Source organism: Salvelinus namaycush, chromosome 28 (genome assembly GCF_016432855.1).
Source record: "Salvelinus namaycush isolate Seneca chromosome 28, SaNama_1.0, whole genome shotgun sequence".
Lineage (NCBI taxonomy): Eukaryota > Metazoa > Chordata > Actinopteri > Salmoniformes > Salmonidae > Salvelinus > Salvelinus namaycush.
Window position 1 is genome coordinate 29651063 of NC_052334.1, and position 27724 is coordinate 29678786.

Genomic DNA, 27724 nt, shown 5'->3' on the forward strand with positions numbered 1-27724 from the left:
GCCTTGAAATACATCCACAGGTACACCTCCAATTGACTCAAATTATGTTAATTAGCCTATCAGAAGCTTCTAAAGCTATGACATCATTCAAGAAATTTGTGGAGTGGTTGAAAAATGTTTTTTAATGACTCCAACCTAAGTGTATGTAAACTTCCGACTTCAACTGTACGTCATAAAGGACAAGGAAAGAAAGTCCAGACTGAGAAAATTTGCAAGAAAATAATTTATTCCTTGTAAACCTCAAAGAGCGAGAGCGCAGCCACGGTCAGACCTGGGGAGAAACAGAGCAGTGACTGCGGGCGGGCATAGAAAACAAAAACTTTTATACTTTCAACATCAGTTGAGCCAATGACATACGTAGCACTGAGCAAAACGTTTTCCATATACAGTTGGTCATAACCACACACACAAAATCACCATTTCAGATGACCGCATAACCACATCAGACTCAAGCTATTCCTCCCTGCAGGATATAACAATACCAAAAAAAGGAGTAAGGAAACAACTGTAGACGGTTCTTAACACCCATGGCCCAGGCAGTTGCCAATACTGTAACATTCACAAAAATAAAGTCCCTTACTTTCAACTACGTAAGCAGTCTACTACAAACAGGTGAGCAGTTTTCCCACCTGCTTGACATACTTCAGACAAGTCAGTAAGAGGACGTTTGTCAAACACGTCAGCCAATGTATTTGCAGTACATTCCTGGATAGCACATATTACTAGAAAACAAGCAATCCTTTCTTGGCACATGGGCTGAAGTTGAGTATTCAGCAATAAAAGGAGTCCGATGAAGAATTTTCTATGCAAAATTCATTGGGAATAAATGTCTCTAGTTTGGCATTTCCAGAGTCTTGTTTCTTGTACACATTGCACAAAATCCATCAACAGTTTTCCCTGTCAAATAGTTTTTTTTCAACAGTGCAATTTAAGTCAAATCAATAAAAAACATAAGTAGGGACAATAGTTCAACCAACAGAACCAGAGTTCACAGCAGAGAGATGTGTTATAGTTGGATGCAGGGGAGAGGCCATTTTGGGAGCCTGGGACCTGTTTGCAGTAGACTTCGTAGTGGCTAACATTACCATATCAACGCACTGTAAAGGAGTAACATGGCCATGCTAGAAAAGACAAAATGGCCATATCGTCAGAACTGTTGAGCAAGTAGATGGGCTATCTGTTCTGAACCTAAGGTTAGGGTCCAGGTTAGGGGTAAAATTGTATTTGTGGTTGGAAACCCCTGTAATTCAGTCCTTTCTGGCATAGCCAGATACTGACTCCCACCACTGAGGCCCTGTCTCAAGGCACTGTGATCATGACAATTTGTGAGAGACTATTCTGGGTTTAAAGATGAGGCATATTATACATGAACTTCGCAATACTGTCTTTGCTTAACACTCTTTGACAGGATCGTGGAAATTAGGGGGCTTTGAGGGAAATAAATGTAATTTTGCAGTTGATACTCAACATTTAGGGGTTGTTGTGGATCGTTTACTTTGACATCTCTTGTTATTGAAACAAATAACGTCTTGGTACAGCTCTGTTCTCATCTCAAAGTGATTTTTTTGTGTGAACTTTTTGTGAAACAAGTGAAAAAGGAGAGACCACACAATCCACTTTCTAACATAAAAAAAACCAATACCACAAAACCCAAGAACAGCCAATGGAAGTTTCAATTTGGTCTCATATTCACAAATGAAAAATAATAATTGACAAAACAGGGCTAGAGTCCATGCCAATGTTGCGCTACATTCCTCTGGGCATACTGATGGTACCTTCTTACCTTAAAAATAAACTGATATCTGTGCTCAGCGATCAGAATTTATTACATAGAAATAAGGGTGAGCACTCCTGCTACCAGAGATCCACATCCCAGCTTTAAAATAAATTAAATCGACACCGGAATTACCCAATCCCAAGGCCAGAGACCAAGTAACTGGTAGCAGGTGGAGTAGATGGGGGGGGGGACTGAAACACCCTAGATAAGATACACGCCCAATTCTGTGAGGTTTCACTAGACATTTACAAGAAGAAAAATAACTGGGAATTCCTAGTCGACATGAGATGTCCCATAGACCTTTTTTTGTTTTAACTACAACAAATACAGTCACAATACAACATCCTTCAGACCCCCCCCCCCCAAAAAAAATAAAGTTCTCAGCCGCAGACATGACAAGCAAATCTGGAGGTGGGCTTGAAAAAAAAAAACTGAAGAGGATGGAAGGAGCGTTCACTTTTTGAGGGGCTGGTAGACAGAGGCGTTGGGGTCCAGGCCGGAGGGACTGGTGTCCATGAACTTGGAGGAGTAGTGGGGGACCACAGGAGTCATGTTGCTGCTGTCAGCTGTGTAGGAGATGCTGGGCATGACAGCCATCACCTCAGCTATCTTCTGCTTCAGGTCCTTGATCTCCTGGTCCTTCTGCAGGATCTGACCTAGGAGACAGACACACCCAGCAAGAAACTTTCAGATTAGACATTCATAATGTCATGCAATCTATTCTACATCAATCACATTCAGTAGGATATAGGTGGGACTGAGGCAGTATTGCAAAGGTGCTGGACCCAGGCTGAACACTGACCTTGTGCGATCTCCAGCTGTCTCTTAGCGTCACCCAGTGCTGAGAACAGGTCCAGTTTGATGCGGGTCTCTGCAGACAGGCTGTTCTCCAGGTGCTGGGTCTTATCCTGCATGGCCGACAGCGCTGACATCAGCACTTCTGTGTCCTTCTCATTCTCTTTATACTTGTGGAGCTCCTGAGAGAGGGAGAGAACATCAGTACGAGTGGCATTGTCTGTGTGCCAGTGTACAGCAGGTGTGCATGAGTTAACATTTTGCGTTACTTTAACCAAAACTGTTGTTGACGTCAAAAGGCCGCCAACAAAACATACCCGAGTCTTAACTGAACAGTGATCCTCACCTGTACTTTCATCTCCAGCTCTCTGATCTGGTCTTCTTTGAGCTTGATATCCATGGTCAGCTTCTTACACTCAGTCTCCAGTTCCGTGATCCGCCTCCTCAGCGTATCTGTGCACTCCCCCCTGTGGAGCAGACAGAGAGAGGGATCGCACCTATACTAACAGCAGGGAATAGCTTGAAACTGGCTAACAACTGATAGCAGATTATTTATTTATGGGGAACTTTTACCTGGATGCTGCTGCTAGTGCGACGGCTCTAGCTGTGGTGGCCTCTTCCAGCTTTTTGCGTTTCTTCTCATCTGAAAGCTGTTTCTCTGCATTGGTGCGGGCCTCCTGCTCAACCTTCAGCCTCTTCTCCAGTTGGCCCACAGCCTGTTTGTCCTTCTGCTTGGCCTGGACAGCGTTATGGAGCCTGCACACACACAGCAGCCACAGACCATGTGAGCCAGCGGGACTCCATCCCACCCCAGGGTGTGTGTGTGTGTGTGTGTGTGTGTGTGTGTGTGTGTGTCTTTCTATGTGAGAACAATAGTGCTAAAAGCTAGCCATGTTCATGAGTGTAAGTAACCACTGAGTCTATGCATTGTGGAATATGGTCAGTTAGATGACAGGTTGGCTGGTCAGTTCGGTAACCAAGCCAACAGTCCAACCATTTCGCAGTACTTCAGTAATCCTTAGACTAACATAATCCAACAGAGCCTTGTGCTCCAGTCTCTACCAACAAACAGAATGAATGAGTGAGTGAATCAGGCTCTGATGAGATTGAATAGGAATCAGCTGGTCATTAGGGGTAGACTGTCACCTCCCCTTTAATTGCGTCACATGATTAACTGGCCATAACAACTGGAGTTTGTGTCTGTAAGTACATGATAACTGCCCTATTAGGGTGGTCCTCACTTACGAAGCTGTATCACATTAGTGGATACTCACATTGCTCTCAGGGCAGGTCTGCCGGTTTTGACGAGCAGAAGTGACTTTTGTAGCAGGTTAGGATAATAAAGGTTAGGAAAATAGTTAGCTAAAATTATAGAATTGTCCCCGACGTGACTCGAAAATATCTAGCTACAACCAAGCAAGCCCTGAGAACAGTCTTGGTTTCCAATAATGCGATTCTGCACCTAGGACACCCAGGAATCCCATTTGGTCAATAATGACTTAATTGGACAATTAAAGCAGCCAGATGCCTAAGTGCTCCCTCTGCTCCAGTCTGGACTGCTGTGATTTGAAGCCTGCCAGACTGAAGCTTTCACAAGCATGCACTGAGACGAGCAGTAGACTGGATCCTCATCGGTAACCTTCACTATTATTTATGATTTAAGAAAATCCATCCCGTCAGTCCTCCCCCAAATTTCAAACGAGCTCTTCCTGACCCTGGACAAAGTCATTTCGACGAGGGCATTCCAAGCTAAACCAGGTGTTTTTAGCCTCTTGAGCTTACATGAAAAAAGCTGTATGATAACCCTTAAGACCTTTGGTCCCAGCTAGTTTTTCCTGACTACGTGACCTGACAAGGAAAAGCTCCTGGTCCTAGTCCCAGCAGGTGATCAGATCCAGTCATGTATGACCTTTGACCTGTGCCACTCACTTGTTCTGCAGCAGCTCGTTCTCTTGTCGCAGCTGGCCCAGCTCAGAGCGGATGGAGCGCTCAGCGCTGCTCAGGGAGCCGATCTGACTGCGCAAGTCCTGCTCCACCTGTCTGCTGGCCTGCAGGTCCGCCTTCAGCTTCTTCACATCCTGCTCCAGCCTGCAGGGTTGGAAGGTGGAAGGAAATAAATGGAGAAAGAAGGGATGATGAGGAAGAGAGAAGCGGAGGGGAAAGGGAGGAGAGAGGAGTTAGACAATTTTATGGAGAAACACTAAGAAAATAAGATGTACTTTATTGGTCCATATGAGATGGAAATGTCTCTTCTGCTTTCCCCTCCCAACCCCTCTGACACACACAAAAGTATGGCCTTACTGAAGAGCTCAGTGACTTTCAACGTGGAACCATCATAGGATACCACCTTTCGAACAAGTGAGTTCGTAAAATTTCTGCCCTGCTAGAGCTGGGATTCAAACTGGCAACCCTCCAGTTGCTGGCCCGCTACTCTCACCTCGACGCTACTGCCACCCGGGACATGTTTCTGCATAGTGCATATAGTAGCTTTGTATCATACACAGTTCCTTTATTTCTCCAGTCTTTGGTAAAGGTTTACCTTGGTTTCATCTGCTCATAATACTTTGTTTCAGTAGGGAAATCTTTGTACCTCTTAGCTAATTTCTAACCTGTCTTATGTTCTGCTGCTGCTGAATGGTTTGCATTTGGCTGTGACTGTAGCCTGTTATTCTGCTGTCAAAGCCTCCTGATGATGGTAGATTGTGCCTGTTGGCCATTTCACTGACAGATGTTTTAGGGTTTCGGTCATTTGTCAGTGGTTTTCCTTGGCCGATCAGATCGTTGCCGATTGATTGTCACTGGTGGTTTCTCTTTTTCAATATGTTCCAAATTGTTGTTTTAACTGTAACCATTTTCTTTACTACGGTTCTTGCTTTAAGTTCTCACTTTCAGCTTCAAAATGGCTTGCTTTTCTTTAACCTACAGTTCTTTGGTCGGTTTACTTTTGCCTTTGGAGTCAGAAGTTCTTTAAAACAAAGGCTACAAATACTAGACATCCACAGATTTGTTATCATTATGAGTGTACAATCAATGCAAAAAGCAACAACTGACCAATAAGAAACATCTGCTAGCCAAGTGTCTATTCAGCCATATTTGTATACAACAAAAACACAGTGTACCAATAATGTAAGCCAGGGAATCCACTTGTCAGAGTGTGGCAAATGCAGGGTACATATGAATGTGTATTACCCTGAACACCATGACAACTTGCCACACCAAATTTGACTTTCTTCTTACATTCTATACCCAGCTGAACAACTACAGACACAAACAGGCTGACACAGCCATCTTAAACTCAAGGTTCTCCTTTTCAGCCAGCATCATTTTGTGGCAAACCATAGATTTTAACAGTCCACGTTTCTCACACCCCAGCCCACACAGTGGAAACAGCTCTACTTAACACCTATCTATCTGGAGCCTGCACTGCAGCAGGGTTAGTTTGAGGTGTCAGGGACTGGCTCCACACTCACATGACATCTGGTAAGGGGAAGCATCTCATGCAGCCATCATGTATCAGTAAGTTACTAAAACTTTGAGAATATGAGAACTGTGACATCCAGATGTGACATTCAACATGCTTTGGCTAGACGAACCAAACGAGTGTGCTCGCATACTCCTTTAAAAAGTCCTTCACTTGAAAAACAAGAAAAACACAGCAATAGTACAATAGTATTTTTCAAGTGAAAGCATTTGCATGAAAACGAATGAATTAGTCTCTCATTGAACACTTCATTGAAGAATCCCTACTGTTGACCAATCACAGACGAAGGGGCATAGAATTTGGCTACCAACTTTAGATTGCCTTGATTAAAAAAATGGCATGTGCACGAACAACAGAAGAAACCCTTGCCGAAGACCAAAACAAACTAAAATGTCATAATATATGCATGAACTGTTCCGTCTGGGAAGCACGTGGACGCCTTAATGAGTGTGTGTGTGTGTGTGTAGCCTCAAGCAAGCACAGCTGTTTGTGTATGGATGATGTGTTCTCTCTACTGTACTAGTGCCGTAGGCTTCTCTAATGGGTGTGTGTTAAACTCGTTTAACCAGGTGCGTGTGCTGTACATACTGTGCTGTGTATATAATGTGCTCTTATCATAAGAGCACCTTCAGCCAGCTCAACCAGATTCATACAGTATATGCATCTGCATATTAGTGCTCTTACCGTACGAGCGCCTCAGGCTTGCTCAGCTGATTGTTGGGGATGCAGTTGTCTGTTGGGTCCCTGTGGGAGCCCGCTGCTGGACCCTTCCCCACTGCACACTTCTGCTTCTTCCCAGAGGAAGAGGAGGAAGGGGCGGCCAAGGGGATGCTGCCGTTGGTGGCACTGTGTCCGCGGGGCGAGGAGTTAATTGCAGTGTTGCCACTAGCGTTCTTGTAGTTTTTCGAGGAGGAGGATGAGGAGGAGGAGCAGGAGGAAGAAGAGTTCTCCTCCTTCAGCAGCAGGTTCTCCGTGCTGCCCACCAGTTCTGTGGTCAGTCTCTTGTTGTTCATATGGTTCTCCATGTACTCCATCTCCTGGAGTTTAGAGTCTACCGATGACGGCAGGATGCTATTGTGTTGCTTTTTGGCGTCACGGCCCTCTTTCCCTTTTTCTCTGTACTCCAGCTCCGGTAGCGGTGCTGGCGTCTTTTTACCGACAAGTGCTCCATTCTGTGAGACTGGGGCGGAGTCCACCTCGGATATCCCTTTAGCTGCTGCAGCTGAATGGAGGGTGAAAGTCAAAAAGGAGAGAGATTAAGTACAGTTTAAGTCGGAAGTTTACATACACCTTAGCCAAATACATTTAAACTCAGTTTTTCACAATTCCTGACATTTAATCCTAGTAAAAATTCCCTGTTTTAGGTCAGTTAGGATCAACAATTTATTTTAAGAATGTGAAATGTTACAATAATAGTTGAGAGAATGATTTATTTCAGCTTTTATTTATTTCATCACATTCCCAGTGTGTCAGAAGTTTACATACACTCAATTAGTATTTGGTAGCATTGCCTTTAAATTGTTTAACTTGGGTCAAACGTTTTGGGTAGCCTTCCACAAGCTTCCCACAATGAGTATGCTGAATGTTGGCCCATTCCTCCTGACAGAGCTGGTGTAACGGAGTCAGGTTTGTAGGCCTATTTGCTCGCACACACATTTTCTACAGGATTGAGGTCAGGGCTTTGTGATGGCCACTCCAATACCTTGACTTTGTTGTCCTTAAGCCATTTTGCCACAACTTTGGAAGTATGCTTGGGGTCATTGTCCATACGGAAGACCCATTTCCGACCAAGCTTTAACTTCCTGACTGATGTCTTGAGATGTTGCTTCAATATATCCACACAATTTTCCTCCCTCATGATGCCATCTATTTTGTGAAGTGCACCAGTCCATCCTGCAGCAAAGCACCCACACAACATGATGCTGCCACCCCCGTGCTTCACGGTTGGGATGGTGTTCTTCGGCTTGCAAGCATCCCCCTTTTTCCTCCAAACATAACGATGGTCATTATGGCAAAACAGTTCTATTTTTGTTTCATCAGGCCAGAGGACATTTCTCCAAAAAGTACGATCTTTGTCCCCATGTGCAGTTGCAAACCGTAGTCTGGCTTTTTTATGGCGGTTTTGGAGCAATGGCTTCTTCCTTGCGGAGCACCCTCTCAGGTTGTCGATATAGGAGTCGTTTTACTGTGGATATAAATACTTTTGTACCTGTTTCCTCCAGCATCTTCACAAGGTCCTTTGCTGTTGTTTTGGGATTGATTTGAACTTTTCACACAAAAGTATGTTCATCTCTAGGAGACAGAACTCGTCTCCTTCCTGAGAGGTATAACGGCTGTGTGGTCCCATGGTGTTTATACTTGCGTACTATTGTTTGTACAGATGAACGTGGTACCTTCAGGCGTTTGGAAATTGCTCCCAAGGATGAACCAGACTTGTGGAGGTCTACAATTGTTTTTCTGAGGTCTTGGCTGATTTCTTTTGATTTTCCCATGATGTCAAACAAAGAGGCACGGAGTTTGAAGGTAGGCTTTGAAATACATCCACAGGTACACCTCCAATTGACTCAAATGATGTCAATTAGCCTATCAGAAGCTTCTAAAGCCATGATATAATTTTCTGGAATTTTCCAAGCTGTTTAAAAGGCACAGTCAACTTAGTGTATGTAAGCTTCTGACCCACTGGAATTGTGATACAGTGAATTATAAGTGAAATAATCTGTCTGTAAACATCTGCTGGAAAAATGACTTGTATCATGCACAAAGTAGATGTCCTAACTGACTTGCCAAAAATATAGTTTGTTAGCAAGAAATTTGTGGAGTGGTTGAAAAACTAGTTTTAATGACTCCAACCTAAGTGTATGTAAACGTCCGACTTCAACTGTGCATATTTATTAGGAATTGGACAATCACTTGGATCATCACTATACCACATCCTTTTCTAATGGTATCTGGAGCATCTGTTGCAAGGCATGCGTGCATCTCACCTTCCTCCGCTTCCCTCTCTTGTCTCTGTAGCATCTGTTGCTCTGGGGGCAGGGCCTGTTGCAGGAGCTGCATGTAGAACTCATTCTCCTTCTGCACCTCCTTCTGCTTTCTTAAGCGCATTTTATAGCTGACGTAGCTCTTGAAGCCAAAGCCCAGCGTCACCACCGGGTAGCCAATGCTAGAGAGATCGATCGAGAACAAAGTTCAGACAACTCATCCTGCCTGATGTATCCAAGACAAACTGGTTCACAAGTTGAGACAAGCATAGGTACTATGAAAAAAAGCCTTGATGAACATCACTGCCGTATGTAAAGCTAGAGGAATTACAGGCCTTAATATCCTGCATTACTACATAACAGCGCATAATACATGCTATCTAAATCCACTTAGAGGTCTTTAAGAGTACTTTGATTATAAATGGTGTGTATGACCTTACAGATCTGGGACAGAAATATTCCCTAAACCCACCTTAGAAGATCAGATTCTTCATAATTCTACACACTGAATGAAACCAGCATGTAATCGTGTTCTCTTTTTGATCTTGGGGGATATCCAGCAGTCATTACTTGTACATTATGCCTAACAAGCAGAAATATTGTTTTCTGAGAGTCAATGGGGCAGAACAATCCCATCCCCTGCTTGGCCTGTGGGTCTAAGAAGGATTCTTCCTCACAGATAGCCTATACACAGACCTTCCTCCAGAGCTTGGACAAAAACTTGACTTAAAGGAAAATTCCACCAATCTGACCCAGATTTCTGTATTTTGAAAGCTACATATCTTGAAATCTTAATTGCTGACATGCAAAACATGTTGGGACTATATCAACAATGGACTAATGAAACAAATAACAAAATATTATTTTTGGGTGGAGATTTCCTTTAACAACTTACCAATGTGCAGCAAATGGGCGACACAAGTCGACATGGAAGTTCTTCAGGTCTTTGAATCTGATGGCTGCCTCTATGTACACAAATAGTATCCAAAGAGACACTGTGGGGAGACAGACCCCTCTCTCTGTGAAAGCAAAAAAAGGAGGTGTGAGAACAGAAAATAGACTACTGGTCATGATAACCACACAACTACATGCGTCAAGATACAGTCCCTTCAGAATGTATTCACATCTCTTGACTTTTTCCATTTTTTGTTGCGTTACAGCCAGAATTGAAAATGGATTCAATTCATATTTTTTTGTCACTGGCCTACACACACACACAATACCCCATCATGTCAAAGTGGAATAAGGTTTTATACATTTTTACAAATTAATTAAAAATGAAAAGCTGAAGCGTCTTGAGTCAATAAGTATTCAACCCCTTTGTTATGGGAAGCCTAAAAAAGTTCAGGAGTAAAAAACATAAGTTGCATGGACTAACTGTTTGCAATAATTATTGCATGACTACCTCATCTCTGCTGCTCTGTACCCCACACATACAGATAATTGTAAGGTCCCTCAGTCGGGCAGTGCATTTCAAACAAAGACCAGGGAGGTTTTCCCAATGCCTAGCAAATTAGGGCACCTATTGGTGCAGACATTGAATATCCCTTTGAGCATGGTGAAGTTATTAACACTTTGGATGCTGTATCGATACACACGTTCACTACAAAGATACAGCTGTCCTTTCTAACTCAGTTGCCGGAGAGACGGGAAACCGCTCAGGAATTTCACCATGAGGACAATGGTGACTTTAAAACAGTTAGAGTTTAATGGCTGTGATAGGAGAAAACTGAGGATGGATGAACAACATTGTAGTTACTCCACAATACTAACTAATTGACAGAGTGATTGTTAAGGACTGGGGAGGTTTTCAGGATAAAAAAAAAAGAAACAATGAGCGAAGCACATTGAAAACGTGGTTCAGTCTGCTTTCCACCAGACACTGGGATATGAATTCACCTTTCAGCAGGACAATAACCTAAAACACAAGGCCAAATCTACACTGAAGTTGCTTACCAAGAAGACAGTCAATGTTCCTGAATGGTTGAGTTACAGTTTTGACCTAAATCTGCTTGAAAATCTATTGCCAGACCTGATAATGGTTGTCTATTAATGATTAATAACCAAGAATGGCAGATTTGGCAAATGTAGCACAATCCAGTTGTGGAATGCGCTTCGAGACTTACCCAGAAAGACTCAAAGCTGTAATCGCTGCAAAAGGTGATTCTAACATGTATTGACTCAGGGGGTTGAAAACTTATCGAATCAAGATACAGCTATTAGCGTTTTATTTAGCATCCATTTTTTACAAAATGTTAGAATTTCTTCCACTTTGACAGAGTATTTTGAGTAGATCATTGACAAAAAATGAAAATTACATCAATTTTAATCCCACTTTGTAACACAACAAAATGTGGGAAAAGTCAAGGAGTGTGAATACTTTCTGAAGGTACGGTACATGGTCATGATAACCACATGTCCTCATGAAAAATATCCATGCAGACCTACTTCCTCCAAACATGAAACAAGGTTTTACATTGTGGTCAGCAAAGCAGCCTCCCACAAGAACACAAACATCACAACAGCAACAGGGTAGATCAGCTTTTGAGTGACAAGTACAAAGTGAGACACACACACAACCACAAAAGGACAGCTTTTCAGTGCGGCATACAAAAAAACAAAGAGCTCTCCAGAGCTAACATGACTCAATGTGTGATTGTTGGCTGAGACAGCAAGTCAGCCCCCTTTACCATGTCTGATCCCTCATAGTACATTCAAACAACCCACTGGCTTTATGGAAAAGTCCCGGGCCAACTATAATTACATCAGCAGCAGGACAAACAGAATCAGTGGATAGAGAATAGATAGCCCCTGTCCATTGTCTCCTGGGCAGAAATAACCACAAGCACATTCACCAACACAGGGTAGGGAATAATGAATGTGTATTAAAGATGCACTATGCAGAAATCACTCCATTTCATGGCTGTAAAAATTCTAATAGTTCACCTAATTTCAATTGATGTGACAAAAAGGCAAGTATGGTGTAGAGAATCATTGTACCCTCTAAACCGCAGTGAAATATATTTTCAATAACCAAAAATATTGTATTTTCAACTGTTTGAAGCTGGTGTACAAAACGGAAAGTAAAAAATACAAAAAAACTCAACTTAAAAACGAGAAGCATTGAAATGGCACACAAAGAACAGATTTGCAGCTTCTTAGCTCTGCGTTCAATGAGAATGACATGCATAACACACATTTATGTGAATTTGGTGGGTCGCCCAAAAAGTTACATATTGCAGCTTTAATACTCCAATGACAAAATAATGTATTATTTCTCATTTATGCTTTAAGATTAAAATGTCAAATATGTCATTAATCCTTCCTCCAAATGACACAGGAGAGTCACCCTCCTGTGAAACTCTGGTCCCCAGTCCCATTTCTTTACAGCTAGGCTTAAATAGTGCAATACAGGGATCATACCAAAAGAGGTTGGTGGCACCTTAATTGGGGAGGACGGGCTCGTGATAATGGCTGGATCGGAATGGTATCAAATATCAATCAAATCAAATGCCATTCCATTTAATCCGTTACTCAGCAGCCTCCGCTGGATCATAACCACACACTAATTCACTGTAATCACTAAGGTATTTTCCTTGTTAAAAGGCAGGTGAATAGGAGGAGAGCTTACCTGTATGCCACACATACTGCACCCACACGTAGGTACTGGCAGCAAAGAACAGCCATTGTACGGGGATGAAGAGCAGGCATATGATGTCGGAGGTAAACGCCACACACACAAAGAACACTGAAAACGCCTGGAAGAGTGGAGACACGAGTGGGGTTAGTAGGAGCTCTGCAAAAAGGCAGAAAAACACATTGCTCCAAACAACCAGAGAGATGTGGATCACATATTCTCCACATCACAATTTTTCATTGTGTGATGATTAAATTGGCAATTAAATGCAACATATCTGCAAAAGACATCAAAGCCCAATCAATGACTTAGTAGAGTCACCTCTAGAGAATTGGAGGGGAATAACATTATGTAAATATTTTGAAAACATAGTCGCACTAGTGCAGGACTCAGATCTTGTTCTGCAGAGGCTCCATAGACCTGCTCTCCTTGTCTATACCACAGATCGGTCAGGCCAACCCAGAACACAGCCAGACAAACTCACCAGCCCCTGGTATCTGAAGGAGTCATACACACTTCTGATGAACAGCCAGAAGGGCCACAGGTACTCAAACCTGAACTCGAGCACAAAGTCTGCCAGTAGCACCAGTGCCCACACCACCAGGAACTTCAGGTACAGGAAGGTACTGGAGAAGAAAGAAATGTATGAGTTTTAACATGTCCAATGCCACAACCAGCCACAGACTGTTCTCTATGCTACTGTCAGGCAACCGGTACCAGAGCATCAGGACTTGGACCAACAGGCTCAGAGACAGCATCCATCTCCAAGCAATTAAGACTTAGCTAATCAATAGCAACTCAGACTGTATGGACTATTTGCATTGACTCTACCTGCACTGGCTATATGCACACACACACACACACACACACACACACACACACACACAGCTACTTTTTTTGTTGTTGTACTCTTAGTATTATGCATCCTGATGCCTAGTCACTTTACATCTGCCTACATGTACACATCTACCTCTATTACCACATATCCCTTCACATTGATATGATAATGGTACTCCTTGTATATACAGTATAGCTTAATTCTTGTGTCTTTTATAGGCCTGACCCCATTTAGTCAACTGGTCGATTGTTTGGTCGACCAAGAATTCTTTAGGTCGAGCAGTATCCCACCCCCACAAAAAAATTGTCCATGGTGTACAAGACACCGGTCTGATTAAAGACGGTCTGAGTGGACTAATCCATTGTGGAGGTCGTGGGGTTGGCACAGTCCATCATTCACTTAAAATTAGGGCAAATTTGGGCCAAATTAGAGTTGGCTCAAATGGAATTCTCAAATTTGAGCTGGATCAAGGGAAACTCGGGCCAACGCAGCCCAGTTTCACAACTGGTGCCAGCTCAATTAGAATTTGGGGTGGTGACGCAGTTACTATGCAACCACCCAGCTGACCATTGCTGGATGCTAACACAACGTTAGCTAGCTTGTCTTGGCTTGTTACTGTTAGCTAACAAATGGACAAGCGGTACAGCATTAGTCAGACATGATACAAATTACCACCATAGCTGGATCCTTCGTTCATTTTTGTACTACACAAAAAAAACTTATGAGAAGTCAGCCCTCGAATGCTAGCTAGCAAATCAGAGTTGAAACAAGCTAGCTAGCTAATGTGAGCCAGCAGGAATTTCAGCTGGCCAGTCATATTGAAAGCTAGATCATATCAAACTTGTCTGGTTTGCTTGGTCGGCTCGCTAATAGCTAATGCCATGGTAAGCAAGGTAGGAATTAAGCTAGCTAGCTAGCTAGCTAGCCTGTTATGCTAGCAGTGATGCTAACCGTTTAGCTAGCTAACGTCAGCAAGCTAAATACATGGCTCTGAGTCTGGATGGCACTGGCAGGACTATGGGGCGAAATAAATTCCACATCTTGCTAGCTAGCAACATTGGCGAAGCCAGCTGCAGTCACATATTGGCTACCTAGCATAATTTGTCATTTCTGGGGGCAGTGGAAATTCAATTTGAGCTAGCCCACCAAGGCCAGCCCAACCTGGGTTGACTTCAAAGTGCCAATGGAAACGGGGCTTAAGACATGTGCTGCTGAAATTGTATATGTTACATTACATAAGAACAAACGGTGCAACACTAATAAAAATATTTTAAACTCAGCAACAACAAAAAAACGTCCCCTCACTGTCAACTGTGTTTATTTTCAGCAAACTTAACATGTGTAAATATTTGTATGAACAAAACAAGATCCAACAGACATAAACTGAACAAGTTCAACAGACATGTGACTAACAGAAATGGAATAATGTGTTCCTGAACAAAAGGGGGGGGGGGGGTCAAAATCAAAAGTAACAGTCAATGCAGCTGGTGGCCACACCAGATACTAAGTACTGCAGTGCATCTCCTCCTCATGGACTGCACCAGATTTGCCAGGTCTTGCTGTGAGATGTTAGCCCACTCTTCCACCAAGGCACCTGCAAGTTCCCGGACATTTCTGGGGGATATGGCCCTAGCCCTCCCCCCCGAACCAACAGGTCCCAGACATGCTCAATGGGATTGAGATCCGGACTCTTCGCTGGCCATGGCAGACCACTGACATTCCTGTCTTGCAGGAAATCACACACAGAACGAGCAGTATGGCTGGTGGCATTGTCATGCTGGAGGGTCATGTCAGGATGTGCCTGCAGGAAGGGTACAACATGAGGGTACAACATGAGGGAGTAGGATGTCTTCCCTGTAACGCACGGCATTGAGATTGCCTGCAATGACAACAAGCTCAGTCCAATGATGCTGTGACACACTGCCCCAGACCATGACGGACCCTCCACCTCCAAATCGATCCCGCTCCAGAGTACAGGCCTCGGTGTAACGCTCATTCCTTAGACGATAAACGCGAATCCAACCATCGCCCCATATGAGACAAAACCGCTACTTGTCAGTGAAGAGCACTTTTTGCTAGTCCTGTCTGGTCCAGCGACGGTGGGTTTGTGCAAGCCCTCAGTCCAGCCTCTCTCAGCCTATTGCGGACAGTCTGAGCACTGATGGAGGGATTGTGCGTTCCTGGTATAACTCAGGCTGTCGTTGTTGACATCCTGTACCTGTCCCGCAGGTGTGATGTTCGGATGTACCGATCCTGTGCAGGTGCTGTTACACGTGATCTGCCACTGCAATTTATTTCCCTGGCCACATCTGCCGTCCTCATGCCTCCTTGCAGCATACCTAAGGCACGTTCACGCAGATGAGCAGGGACCCTGGGCATCTTTCTTTTTGTGTTTTTCCAGAGTCAGTAGAAAGGCCTCTTTAGCGTCCTAAGCTTTCATAACTGTGACCTTAATTGCCTACCGTCTGTAAGCGTTTTTTGTCTTAACGACCATTCCACAGGTACATGTTCATTAATTGTTTATGGTTCATTGAACAAGCATGGGAAACAGTGTTTAAACCCTTTACAATGAAGATCTGTGAAGTTATTTGGATTTTTACGAATTATCTTTGAAAGAGGGTCCTGAAAAAGGGACGTTTCTTTTTTTGCTGAGTTTATAACAAATGCGCTTTCACCCGCATTGGATAGTGGTCGCTGTCCGCGGTTCTGAAACATTGTGCTGTTGAATTGCCGCCTTTTCTTAAACCATGTTGCTATGTGCATAAAAGCCATGTTACCCAGCATATTGGTGTTGAGAACAATTCAGAGGCAGCAGTGGAGTTACGAGATGAGAAAACAGCCCTTGACTTCAATGTCTGAGAAACATGAGAGGAAACCAACTTAATTAGGTCTATAATCAACAGCCTAACTGTTAAATGTGCCTGGTTTTATAAATCAGCCATATATACAGTTGAAGTCAGAAGTTGACATACACCTTAGCCAAATATATTTAAACTCAGTTTTTCACAATTCCTGACATTTAATCCTAGTAAAAATTCTGTCTTAGGATCACCACTTTATTTTAAGAATGTGAAATGTCAGAATAATAGGAGAGAGAAATAATTATTCCGCTTTTATTTCTTTCATCAGATTCCCAGTTGGTCAAAAGTTTACATAAACTCAATTAGTATTTGGTAGCATTGCCTTGAAATTGTTTAACTTGGGTCAAACATTTTGGGTAGCCTTCCACAAGCTTCCCACAATAAGTTGGGTGAATTTTGGCCCATTCCTCCTGACAGAGCTGGTGTAACTGAGTCAGGTTTGTAGGCCTCTTTGCTCGCACACGCTTTTTCAGTTCTGCCCACACATTTTCTACAGGATTGAGGTCAGGGCCTTGTGATGGCCACTCCAATACTTTGACTTTGTTGTCCTTAAGCCATTTTGCCACAACTTTGAAAGTATGCTTGGGGTCATTGTCCATTTGGAAGACCCATTTGCGACCAAGCTTTAACTTCCTGACTGATGTCTTGAGATGTTGCTTCAATATATCCACATAATTTCCTACCTCATGATGCCATCTATTTTGTGAAGTGCACCAGTCCCTCCTGCAGCAAAGCACCCCCACAACATAATGCTACCACCCCCGTGCTTCACGGTTGGGATGGTGTTCTTCGGCTTGCAAGCCTCCCCCTTTTTCCTCCAAACATAACGATGGTCATTATGGCCAAACAGTTCTATTTTTATTTCATCAGACCAGAGTACATTTCCTCAAAAAGTACGATCTTTGTCCCCATGTGCAGTTGCAAGCCGTAATCTGGCTTTTTTATGGCGGTTTTGGAGCAGTGGCTTCTTCCTTGCTGAGCGGCCTATCAGGATATGTCGATATAGGACTCGTTTTACTGTGGATATAGATACTTTTGTACCGGTTTCCTCCAGCATCTTCACAAGGTCCTTTGATGTTGTTCTGGGATTGATTTGTACTTTTCGCACAAAAGTATGTTCATCTATAGGAGACAGAACGCGTCTCCTTCCTGAGCGGTATGACGGCTGCGCGGTCCCATGGTGTTTATACTTGTGTACTATTGTTTGTACAGATAAACGTGGTACCTTCAGGCGTTTGGAAATTGCTCCCAAGGATGAACCAGACTTGTGGAGGTCTACATTTTTTTTTCTGAGGTCTTGGCAGATATTTTGGGGATTTTCCCATGATGTCAAGCAAAGAGGCACTGAGTTTGAAGGTAGGCTTTGAAATACATCCACAGGTACACCTCCAATTGACTCAAATGATGTCAATTAGCCTATCAGAAGCTTCTGAAGCCATGACATAATTTTCTGGAATTTTCCAAGCTGTTTAAAGGCACAGTCAACTTAGTGTATGTAAACTTCTGACCCACTGGAATTGTGATACAGTGAATTATAAGTGAAATGATCTGTCTGTAAACAATTGTTGGAAAAATGACTTGTGTCATGCACAAAGTAGATGTCCTAACCGACTTCCCAAAACTATAGTTTGTGAACAAGAAATTTGTGGAGTGGTTGAAAAACGAGTTAATGACTCCAACCTAAGTGTATGTAAACATCCGACTTCAACTGTGTGTGTGTGTATGTATATATATATTTTTCCTTGTGCATTTTGCTATTTGCCTCATGACTCCTGCATACTTTGTTGACTACAAACTTTCTTTACCCAACGTGGGACAGACGGTTTGTTTCCACACTCGGGACTCTGACTCTCTGTTGTTACACGGACTTTTGGCCTCCCATTCAATTCTAACCACCTCTCGCCGGCTTTGTATTCATGTTACCTGATGAAATTGCTGTACAATATGATCTTGTTGCCATCTGATGCACATTCAGATGTCATAAATCAGCACTGCAGAGCTCTACCTGTCCTATGCCGTGTCTTGATTGTATTACTGTTGATGATATCTGATATCTGTAAATGTGCATGAACACGCTGGCCCATCTACTGTTGCTATCCCCAATTCTGACTTGTGCTCTGATATCTGCTTCACTAATTTCTGCTCTCGTAAATGCCTGGGTTTTCTGCACGTTAGAACACTAGAAGCGTATTACCTAAAATGGATCAATTTAAAGTGTGGGTTCACAGCTCCAATCCAGATGTGTTGGTCATTACTGAGACGTGGTTAATGAAGAGTGTTCAGATTTTCCAAAGGTGGAGGAGTGGCAATCTTTACCAAGGATCACCTTCAGTGCTCGGTTGTCTCCACCAAGTCTGTCCCCAAACAATTTGATTTGCTGGTTTTAAACTTTCAAATAGCTCTTTGTTGACTGTTGCTGGGTGCTATCGTCCTACATCAGCACCGGCCTATACCCTACCTGTCCTAATCTCTCTTCTGGCCCCTTACACTAAGTCTGAATTTGTCCTGCTTGGTTACCTAAACTGGGACATGCTTAAACCACCTGACCAAGTCCTAAAGCAATGGGACTCCCTAAATATTTTTCAGATTATTACCAATCCCACAAGGTATGACTCCAAACACCCAGAAAAGGCTACTCTCCTCGATGTTATCCTCACAAATAATCCTGATAGGTATCAGTCTGGTGTTTTCTGTAATGACCTTAGTGATCACTGTTTTACAGCCTGTGTTCGTAATGGCTGCTCAATGAAACAACCTGTCCTGATTTGTCATAGACGCTTGCTAAAAAACTTTAATGAGCAAGCCTTCCTTCATGAACTGGCCTCTGTAAAATGGTATAGAATTAGCTTGATCCCCTCTGTCCAAGACGCTTGGACCTTCTTTTTTAAATATTTTCCGTGGTATTTTTAACAAAACACCCCCCATAAAGAAAATGAGAACTAAAAAACAGGTTCAGCCCCTGGTTCGACCGTGATCTTGCAGAGTTACTCCACCTCAAGAATTGCATTTGGCGAAAGGCTCGGCACACGCATGCTCAGGATAACTGGATCTCGTTCAGGAAAATGAGAAATAAGTGCACTCAGGCTATCCGGAAGGTCAAAGTTAGTTACTTTAAGGAGCAATTCTCTCTCTGTGGGTCTAACCCAAAGAAGTTCTGAGAAACGGTTATAGACCTGGAGAATTAACCCTCATCCTCACAGCTGCCCATATCCCTTAATGTTGATGATGTGGTTGTTACTGACAAGAAGCACATGGCTGAGCTCTTTAAATCACCACTTCATTAAGTCAGGATTCCTATTTGACTCAGCCATGCCTCCTTGCCCGTACAACATTTCCTCATCTCCCTCCCCTTCTAATGTGACTATCCCCAATGCTTCTCCCTCTTTTCCCACTGCCCCGCTACAAAGTTTCTCCCTGCAGGCAGTCACTGAGTCCGAGGTGCTAAAGGAGCTCCTTAAACTTGTCCCCCAAAAAACATCTGGCTCAGATTGTTTAGACCCTTTCTTCTTTCAGGTTGCTGCCCCTATCATCACCAAGCCTGTCTCTCCTTTCTGGGGAGGTTCCCATTGCTTGGAAGGCAGCCACGGTGCGTCCTTTATTTAAAGGGGGAGATCAAGCTGATCCTAACTGTTATAGGCCTATTTCTATTTTGCCCTGTTTATCGAAAGTGTTGTAAAAACTTGTCAATAATCAACTGACTGGCAATCTTGATGTCTATAGTATTCTCTCTGGTATGCAATCTGGTTTCCGCTCAGGTTATGGATGTGTCACTGCAACCTTAAAGGTCCTCAGTGATGTCACCATTGCCCTTGATTTTAAGCAATGTTCTGCTATCTTTATTGATTTGGCCAAAGATTTTGATACAGTAGACCATTCCATTCTTGTGGACCGGCAAGGAGTATTGGTGTCTCTGAGGGGTCTTTGGGCTGGTTTGCTAACTACCTCTCTCAAAGAGTGCAGTGTATAAAGTCAAGAAATCTCCTGTCTCAGCCACTGCCTGTCACCAAGGGAGTACCCCAAGGCTCGATCCTATGCCCCACGCTCTTCTCAATTTACATCAACAACATAGCTCAGGCAGCAGGAAGTTCTCTCATTCATTTATATGCAGATGATACAGTCTTATACTCAGCTGGCCCCTCCCTGGATTTTGTGTTAAATGCTCTACAACAAAGCTTTTAGTGTCCAACAAGCTTTCTCTACCCTTAACCTTGTTCTGAACACCTCCAAAACAAAGGTAATGTGGTTTGGGAAGAAGAATGCCCCTCCTCCCACAGGTGTGATTACTACCTCTGAGGGTTTAGAGCTTAAGGTAGTCACCGCATACAAGTACTTGGGAGTATGGCTAGACGGTGCACTGTCCTTCTCTAAGCAATTATGAAAGCTGCAGGCTAAAGTTAAATCTAGACTTGGTTTCCTCTATCATAATCGCTCCCCTTTCACCCCAGCTGCCAAACTACCCTGACTCAGATGACAATCCTACCCATGCTAGATTATGGAGACATAATTTATAGATCGGCAGGTAAGGGTGCTCACGAGCGGCTTGATGTTCCTTACCATTAGGCCATCAGATTTGCCCACCAATGCTCCTTATAGGACACATCACTGCACTCTATACTCCTCTGTAAACTGGTCATCTCTGTACACCCGTCACAAGACCCACTGGTTGATGCTTATTTATAAAACCCTCTTAGGCCTCACTCCCCGCTATCTGAGATATCTACTGCAGCCCTCATCTTCCACATACAACACCCATTCTGCCATTCACATTCTGTTAAAGGTACCCAAAGCACACACATCCCTGGGTCACTCCTCTTTTCAGTGTGCTGCAGCTAGCGACTGGAACGAGCTGCAACAAACACTCAAACGGGACATTTATCTCCATCTCTTCATTCAAAGACTCAATCATGGACACTCTTACTGACAGTTGTGGCTGCTTTGTGTGATGTATTGTTGTCTCTATCTTCTCGCCCTTTGTGCTGTTGTCTGTGCCCAATAATGTTTGTACCATGTTGTTGTTATGTTGGGTTGCTACCATGCTGTGTTGTCATGTGTTGCTGCCTTGCTATGTTGTTGTCTTAGGTCTCAATTTATGTAGTGTCTCTTGTTGTGATGTGTGTTTTGTCCTATATTTATATTGTATTTATTATTTTTTTAATCCCAGGCCCCTGACGCCGCAGGAGACCTTTTGCCTTTTGGTAGGCCATCATTGTAAATAAGAATGTGTTCTTAATAACTGACTTGCCTAGTTAAATAAAAAGGTTAAATAAAATGAATACATTTTTTTTTTTTTATAAATAAACCTGTTCGGTCAGGAGAAGCTGGTCCTCTCCTGAATGGCTCTCGCTGTAGGATTGTATGAATACACAGTTTTGAAGTCAAATGGTTTGGCTTACAGCAGAATCGGGGAGCTCGGACCTAGACGGAGCAGAAGATCAGAGTCTACCCAGACCTGAGTGCTGAACTGCTAAGGCGAGGGCCACCTACAATGAGGTGAGATCCCAGCTACGCAAGCCAGATCTGAGATGCGGTTTCATTTGCCCGGAAAAACAACTCTTGACCTTCCAGAACAGCATACATGTTCTCAAGACTTTTGAGAATCACATCAAACCCAAAACATAAGGGGACGAGTCAACAGATATAACCCCATTATGACTGGCTTAATATTCAGGTATGCTATCCATCCACAATCACCCAGCCTAGTCTATGGCTATGATGCTGCCCTCAGCATAAGACAATGGGTGTTTCTCAAAATGCATACCACAGTGCTCCGAGCACGCAAATTGGAGCCCAGGAGGGTCGGAGTAGGAGTCCAAATCAAAGTATGCGAAACGGAGCATGGAGGACACTTCTCAAATACGTACTCCGTTTGGACATATTTTAAAGCATGCATTGACGCACATACACGCACATTGTAATATTGTTCTATTATACATTTGGTATTGTAGATATGTAGTAGTGTAATGTTATATGATATACTGTTTTATATTTTGTTTTATGTGTGATGTAAGTGCCTTGATGGGTTTGGACCCCAGGAAGAGTAGCTGCTGCCTTGGCAGCTCCTTAATAAATACAAATATGCCAATTTTTCACAATAACGCCCTGCTATCTGGAGGGCGGCTTTTTGTGGAATTCGTACCCCTGCCAATATCATGGGTGTGAGAACCTTCCAAGATTTGAAAGACATTACCAGGCAACTCCCCTTTTCTATATTTACTACTTAAGTCAGCTATGCAAGCTTATGGAGTCCCATGAAATACCCAACTACCAAACCACCCAATGTAGGATTTATAAATAAATTCTGGGCTCCCGAAAGAACTGATCTTTATAATATATTAACAACTTTTGGAAAGCGCATATTCTGAGCTAGCCATTAAAAAAGTATGGTTCACAGATCTAAGTGAATCTCATCAACCCTTTAATTGGAACAGAATATGGAAAAATATGATCTTGGCATCTCGTAATCTGAACCATATTAAAAAATGTCAAGACTGTATTTAACACCAAGGAAACATTTCACAATGAAATTGGCCACAACTCGCAACTGTTCACTGTGTCCCCTAAATTAGGTAGGCACATTCTTTCATAGGACGTGGGAGTGCAGTGCAGTTAATTCATTCTGGTACAATTCATTTCGAAGTGCATGAATGTAAATATTCAAGTCTTTTTATCTACTATGTGTTAGTTAACGATGATAGCTCTTTGAAATCGCTCTATTAAATCAGAGACGATTACTGCTGGCAGGCAGCACTGCCGCAAAAATGATGTTGGCGCTTAGATGGCAATCACCTCACTCTCTCCCAATGCGCCAGTGGATAAAGTTACTATAAGAAGTTACAACATAATTATCAACAGTGAGAATGAATGGTGCTAGTCAAGGAACAAATATACCTCACTCTGTAAAGACTAATTTCAGTTAAAGTTGTGCATTAGTTAAGATTATTATTTACAGTTACAGAGCTTAATAGCTATGATAGGAGAAAACTGAGGAGCGAGAGAAAGAGACTTCAGAAAGTATTCACACCACTTGACATTTTGTTGTTACAGCCGAAATTTAAAATTGATTAAATTGAGATTTGTCACTGGCCTACACACAATACCCCATAATGTCAAAGCTGAACTGTGTTTTTCAAAACGTATACAAATTAATTAAAAATGAAAAGCTGAAATGTCTTGAGTCAATAAGTACTCAACACCTTTGTTATGGCAAGCCTAAATAATTCAGGAGTAAAAATATGCTTAAAAGTCACATAAATTGCATGGACTCGCTGTGTGCAATAATAGTGTAAGGCAGGGCTGCCCAACCCTCTTCCTGGAGATCTACCATCCTGTGGGGTTTCAGTCCAACCCTAATTTAAAATACCTGATTCTACTAATTAGCTGCTCAACAAGACTAGCTTAACTAGCTGTATCAGATACGCTAAATTAGGGTTGGACTGAAAACCTACAGGACAGCAGATCTCCAGAAAGAGGGTTGGGCAGCCCTGGTGTAAGGTCTCTCAGTCGAGCAGAACATTTCAAACACAGATTCAACCACAAAGACCAGGGAGGTTTTCCAATGCCTCACAAAGGGCACCTATTGGTAGATGGGTAAAAATAAAAAAAAGCAGACATTGAATATCCCTTTGAGCATGGTGAAGTTATTAATTACACTTTGGATGGTGTAGCAATACACACAGTCGCTACAAAGATACAGGCGTCCTTCATAACTCAGTTGCCAGAGACGTAGGAAACCACTCAGGAATTTCACAATGAGGCCGATAGTGACTTCAAAACAGTTACAAAGTTGAACGGCTGTGATAGAAAACTGAGGATTGATTACCGTTGTAGTTACTCCACAATTAAGGATGTTAACATTTGACCGGTCATGCTTATCGGTCTATGGGTTAATTTGTATAATTTTGTGGAATTAAATTGGCATACGCGTATTTTCGTTAGTCGTCATGCATCTTATTTATTATGAGCGCACAGCACACAGAGCATTCCAGTGCATAGGCTTTAGCCTGCCGACCGTTGACTTTCAGCACATCACCCACCACTTTGCAATGTGAGCTTGAGGCAATATAAATGGTTTGAAACCTGAATGTTTTCCTTCACTTTAAATAATGAGGCATGTCTTACCTTGCTTCAAAGTAGCCTTGTGAAAATCCAGCCATAGAAACTTGGAGGCAATTATTTTATGAAGACTTCCTCATGCCATTAAGCAGCATTTCTCTCCTCCTCTATTGGTTTTCATATCAACTTTCTTTCGCTGTCCAGATACCAAAGGCACAATCCTAATCATATTACCAACCCATCATAGTTTTCGCTATTAGATTCCCCTCTAAATTTCTAACTGAGATTTTAATCTCTATCACATATGGAACCACTTGCATTCGGTGCGCTGTTCAGAAAGGTGTTTTCTGCTAACTGCATTTTGGCACATTTTTGAAAATAACGTTTTATTAACTACTAAATTACAGAAGTTGAACGCTCAATAATAGGTTATAGCCTTTTGACTGTAAGACAATAGGCTTGCTATTGTTGCATGTTTCCATTAAGCTCTTAATGAAAAATGTCCAGTCCTTGTATGCATGCATAGTATCAGAGAGGAAGAGGCAAAGCGAGAGGTATCACTCTCGCCAAAAAAAGCACATTGCATTTTTAGCGGCTTATTTTGGGCCTAAGCTTATCGCCTGCCTTCCCACCTTGGGATGACTCCCATTGCGGGGCAGAAACATAAGCATCTCGTCATTATATACAGATCTCTGATAGTATTTTTTTTTAACAGTTAATGAGGGTCATTTTGCAGGCAGCAAAATGCACCGAAATGTGCATCCCTATCCAGAATACTAACCTAATTGACAGACTGAAAAGAAGGAAGCTTTTACAGAATAAAAATACTCCAAAACATGCATCAAGGCACTAAAGTAATATTGCAAAAAATGTGGTAAAGCCCCTAACTTTTTGTCCTGAATACAAAGTGCTAGGTTTGTGGCAAATCCAATACAACACATTACTGACTACCACTCTCCATATTTTCAGAAAACCTGGTTCATCTTAGAAAACCACCAGACACCGATGCATTCACTATTCAGCAGGACAATAACCTAAGGCCAAATCTACACTGTAGTTGCTTACCAAGAAGACAGTGAATGTTCCTGAGTGGCCGAGTTACAGTTTTGACCTAAATCTACCTGAAGATCTATGGCAAGACCTGAAAATGGTTGTCTAGCAATGATCAACAGCCAATTTGACAGAGCTTGAAAAATGTTTAAAATAATAAAATGGGCAAATGTTGCACAATCCAGGTGTGGAAAGCTCTGAGACTTACCCAGAAAGACTCACAGCTGTAATCACTGCCAAAGGTGCTTCTACAAAGTATAGACTCAGGGGTGTGAATTCTAAAATTAAATCTTTTTTGCATTTAATTTTCAATAAATTTGCTAACATTTCTACAAACAAGTTTTCACTTTTGTGTATTGTGTGTAGAAGGATGAGAAAAAAAAATGTGAATCAATTTTAATTCAGGCTGTAACAACAAAATGTGGAATAAGTCTAGGGGTATGAATACTTTCTGAAGACACCATTTGTGTGTGATATATATATATATCACACACACACAAAGATTGTACAAAACTTTAGGAATAACTTCCTAATATTGAGTTGCACCCCCTCTTGCCCTCAGAACAGCCTTAATTCTTTGGGGCATAGTCTCGACAAGGTGTCGACAGCATTCCACAGGGATACTGGCCCATATTGACTTCAATGCCTCCCACAGTTATGTCAAGTTGGCTGGATGTCCTTTGAGTGGTGGACCACTCTTGATACACACGGGAAACTGTAGTGTGAAAAACCCAGCAGCGTTGCAGTTCTTGACACATTCAAACCAGTGCGCCTGGCACCTACTACCATACTCTGTTCAAAGGCACTTCAATATTTTGTCTTGCCCATCTGATTGGCACACATACACAATCCATGTCTCAATGATCTCAAGGCTTAAAAAAATCATTATTTACCCTGCCTCTACCCCTTCATCTAAACTGATTGAAGTGGACTTAACAAGTGACCTAAAAGGATCGTAGCTTTCACCTGGTCAGTCTATATCTGTTCATAATGTTTTGTACAGTCAGTGTATATATTTTTTACTCTAATATAATCATAAGGATGTTTTTTTTATTTGTGAGTGGCAGACCACTGGTGAATATGAAGTGATTATATAAATGTGTATATTATACCTGTAACCCACATGCGAAAAAAAACAAAATAAATACAAATGTGGTCACAAAGAAAGGAAAGCATACTTTTGTAATTTGGGTGAATTATCCCTTTAATGCACATCGACATTTTTGCTGTCTGAATTACAGTGAGTGTTATCAGAATGACAGGGCGCAATGCAGGCAAGGTTTGTTTGACCAACCGAGTTGGCAAATAATCTACAAAAGGGGTGGTTAACTGCTGCTAACTGTTCCATAAGTACCCAGCCAAGCTAGGAGGCTCAAAAACGCTGCTGCCTCCAGTTGTAGTTAAGTTAAAGTTACCTAGCGAACTGACTACTTCAGACCGCAATATGGGATAAATATCGTTATTTGAGATGCCTAATTGAAGCAGGTGTCAAAGCCAGCCCCATGTTATGGCTTGGGGCCTATCCCTGGCTAATAACCTAACGACGTTACACCAAAGAGAATTTATACCATTCCATTTAGCTAGCTAGCTATGCAGTTATGCTATTCTATCCACTAGCTAGCTAGTTAGCAACTTGTTACCTAGCGGATTTACTTGAATGTGAGTGTCAGTGTGACATTTTACATTAGGAGAGACGCAGTAGCTATCGTTAGCTAGCTAGATACTAGTTGACAACCCAACCCTGCAATTAAGGAGTCTTAGAAGCAAGTACCCTTAAAGCAGTGAGAACCCATCACTAGTAGCCTTCATATACCTGCCGTATATACCCTCGGTGATTCGGTTCCGTTTTAACGGCCGCCGGAGTTTGCTGCAGTCCGCATTGCGCCGCTTCATCCTCCTCCCCTTCGCGTTGGCTTTTGAATTCCTACTGTAATCTTATCCAGTTTTCTTGCGTGAGCGGACAATGATAATAAATGAAGTCCCTGTGAAATATAACACTGTTATTATTTTTCTACTGGAAACAAAGAAATAAATAAAATACTATTCAAGAACCTCCTCTTTTCTCAAAGCGCATGCTAGCGCTATAATTTACGTCTGTCAGGTTGTGAGACAGTCGCTTAATCCAATCACTTTATTTGCCAAAACCTTTCATTTTTTGATTGATGCAAAGATGAGCCATTTATATTGCTCGTGTCCACCAGAGATGTACGGCAGACAGCACCTCGAGCGTGAGTCTCGCCATTCGACCAATT

The 27724-nt window shown here is 42.5% G+C and overlaps 1 protein-coding gene across 1 annotated transcript; it reads right to left on the reverse strand.

Annotated features, from left to right (window-relative positions):
• Positions 1-205: 205 nt before the first annotated feature.
• Positions 206-27555, reverse strand: LOC120023641 (macoilin-2-like). The gene is made up of 11 exons (XM_038967686.1): positions 27286-27555; positions 13156-13297; positions 12666-12792; positions 9930-10053; positions 9038-9216; positions 6738-7275; positions 4502-4660; positions 3146-3328; positions 2919-3039; positions 2580-2754; positions 206-2433 (listed from the first exon to the last, which is right to left on the reverse strand). The coding sequence occupies exons 1-11, from the start codon at positions 27363-27365 to the stop codon at positions 2231-2233; spliced, it is 2031 nt and encodes a 676-aa protein (XP_038823614.1). The 5' UTR covers positions 27366-27555; the 3' UTR covers positions 206-2230.
• Positions 27556-27724: the final 169 nt, after the last annotated feature.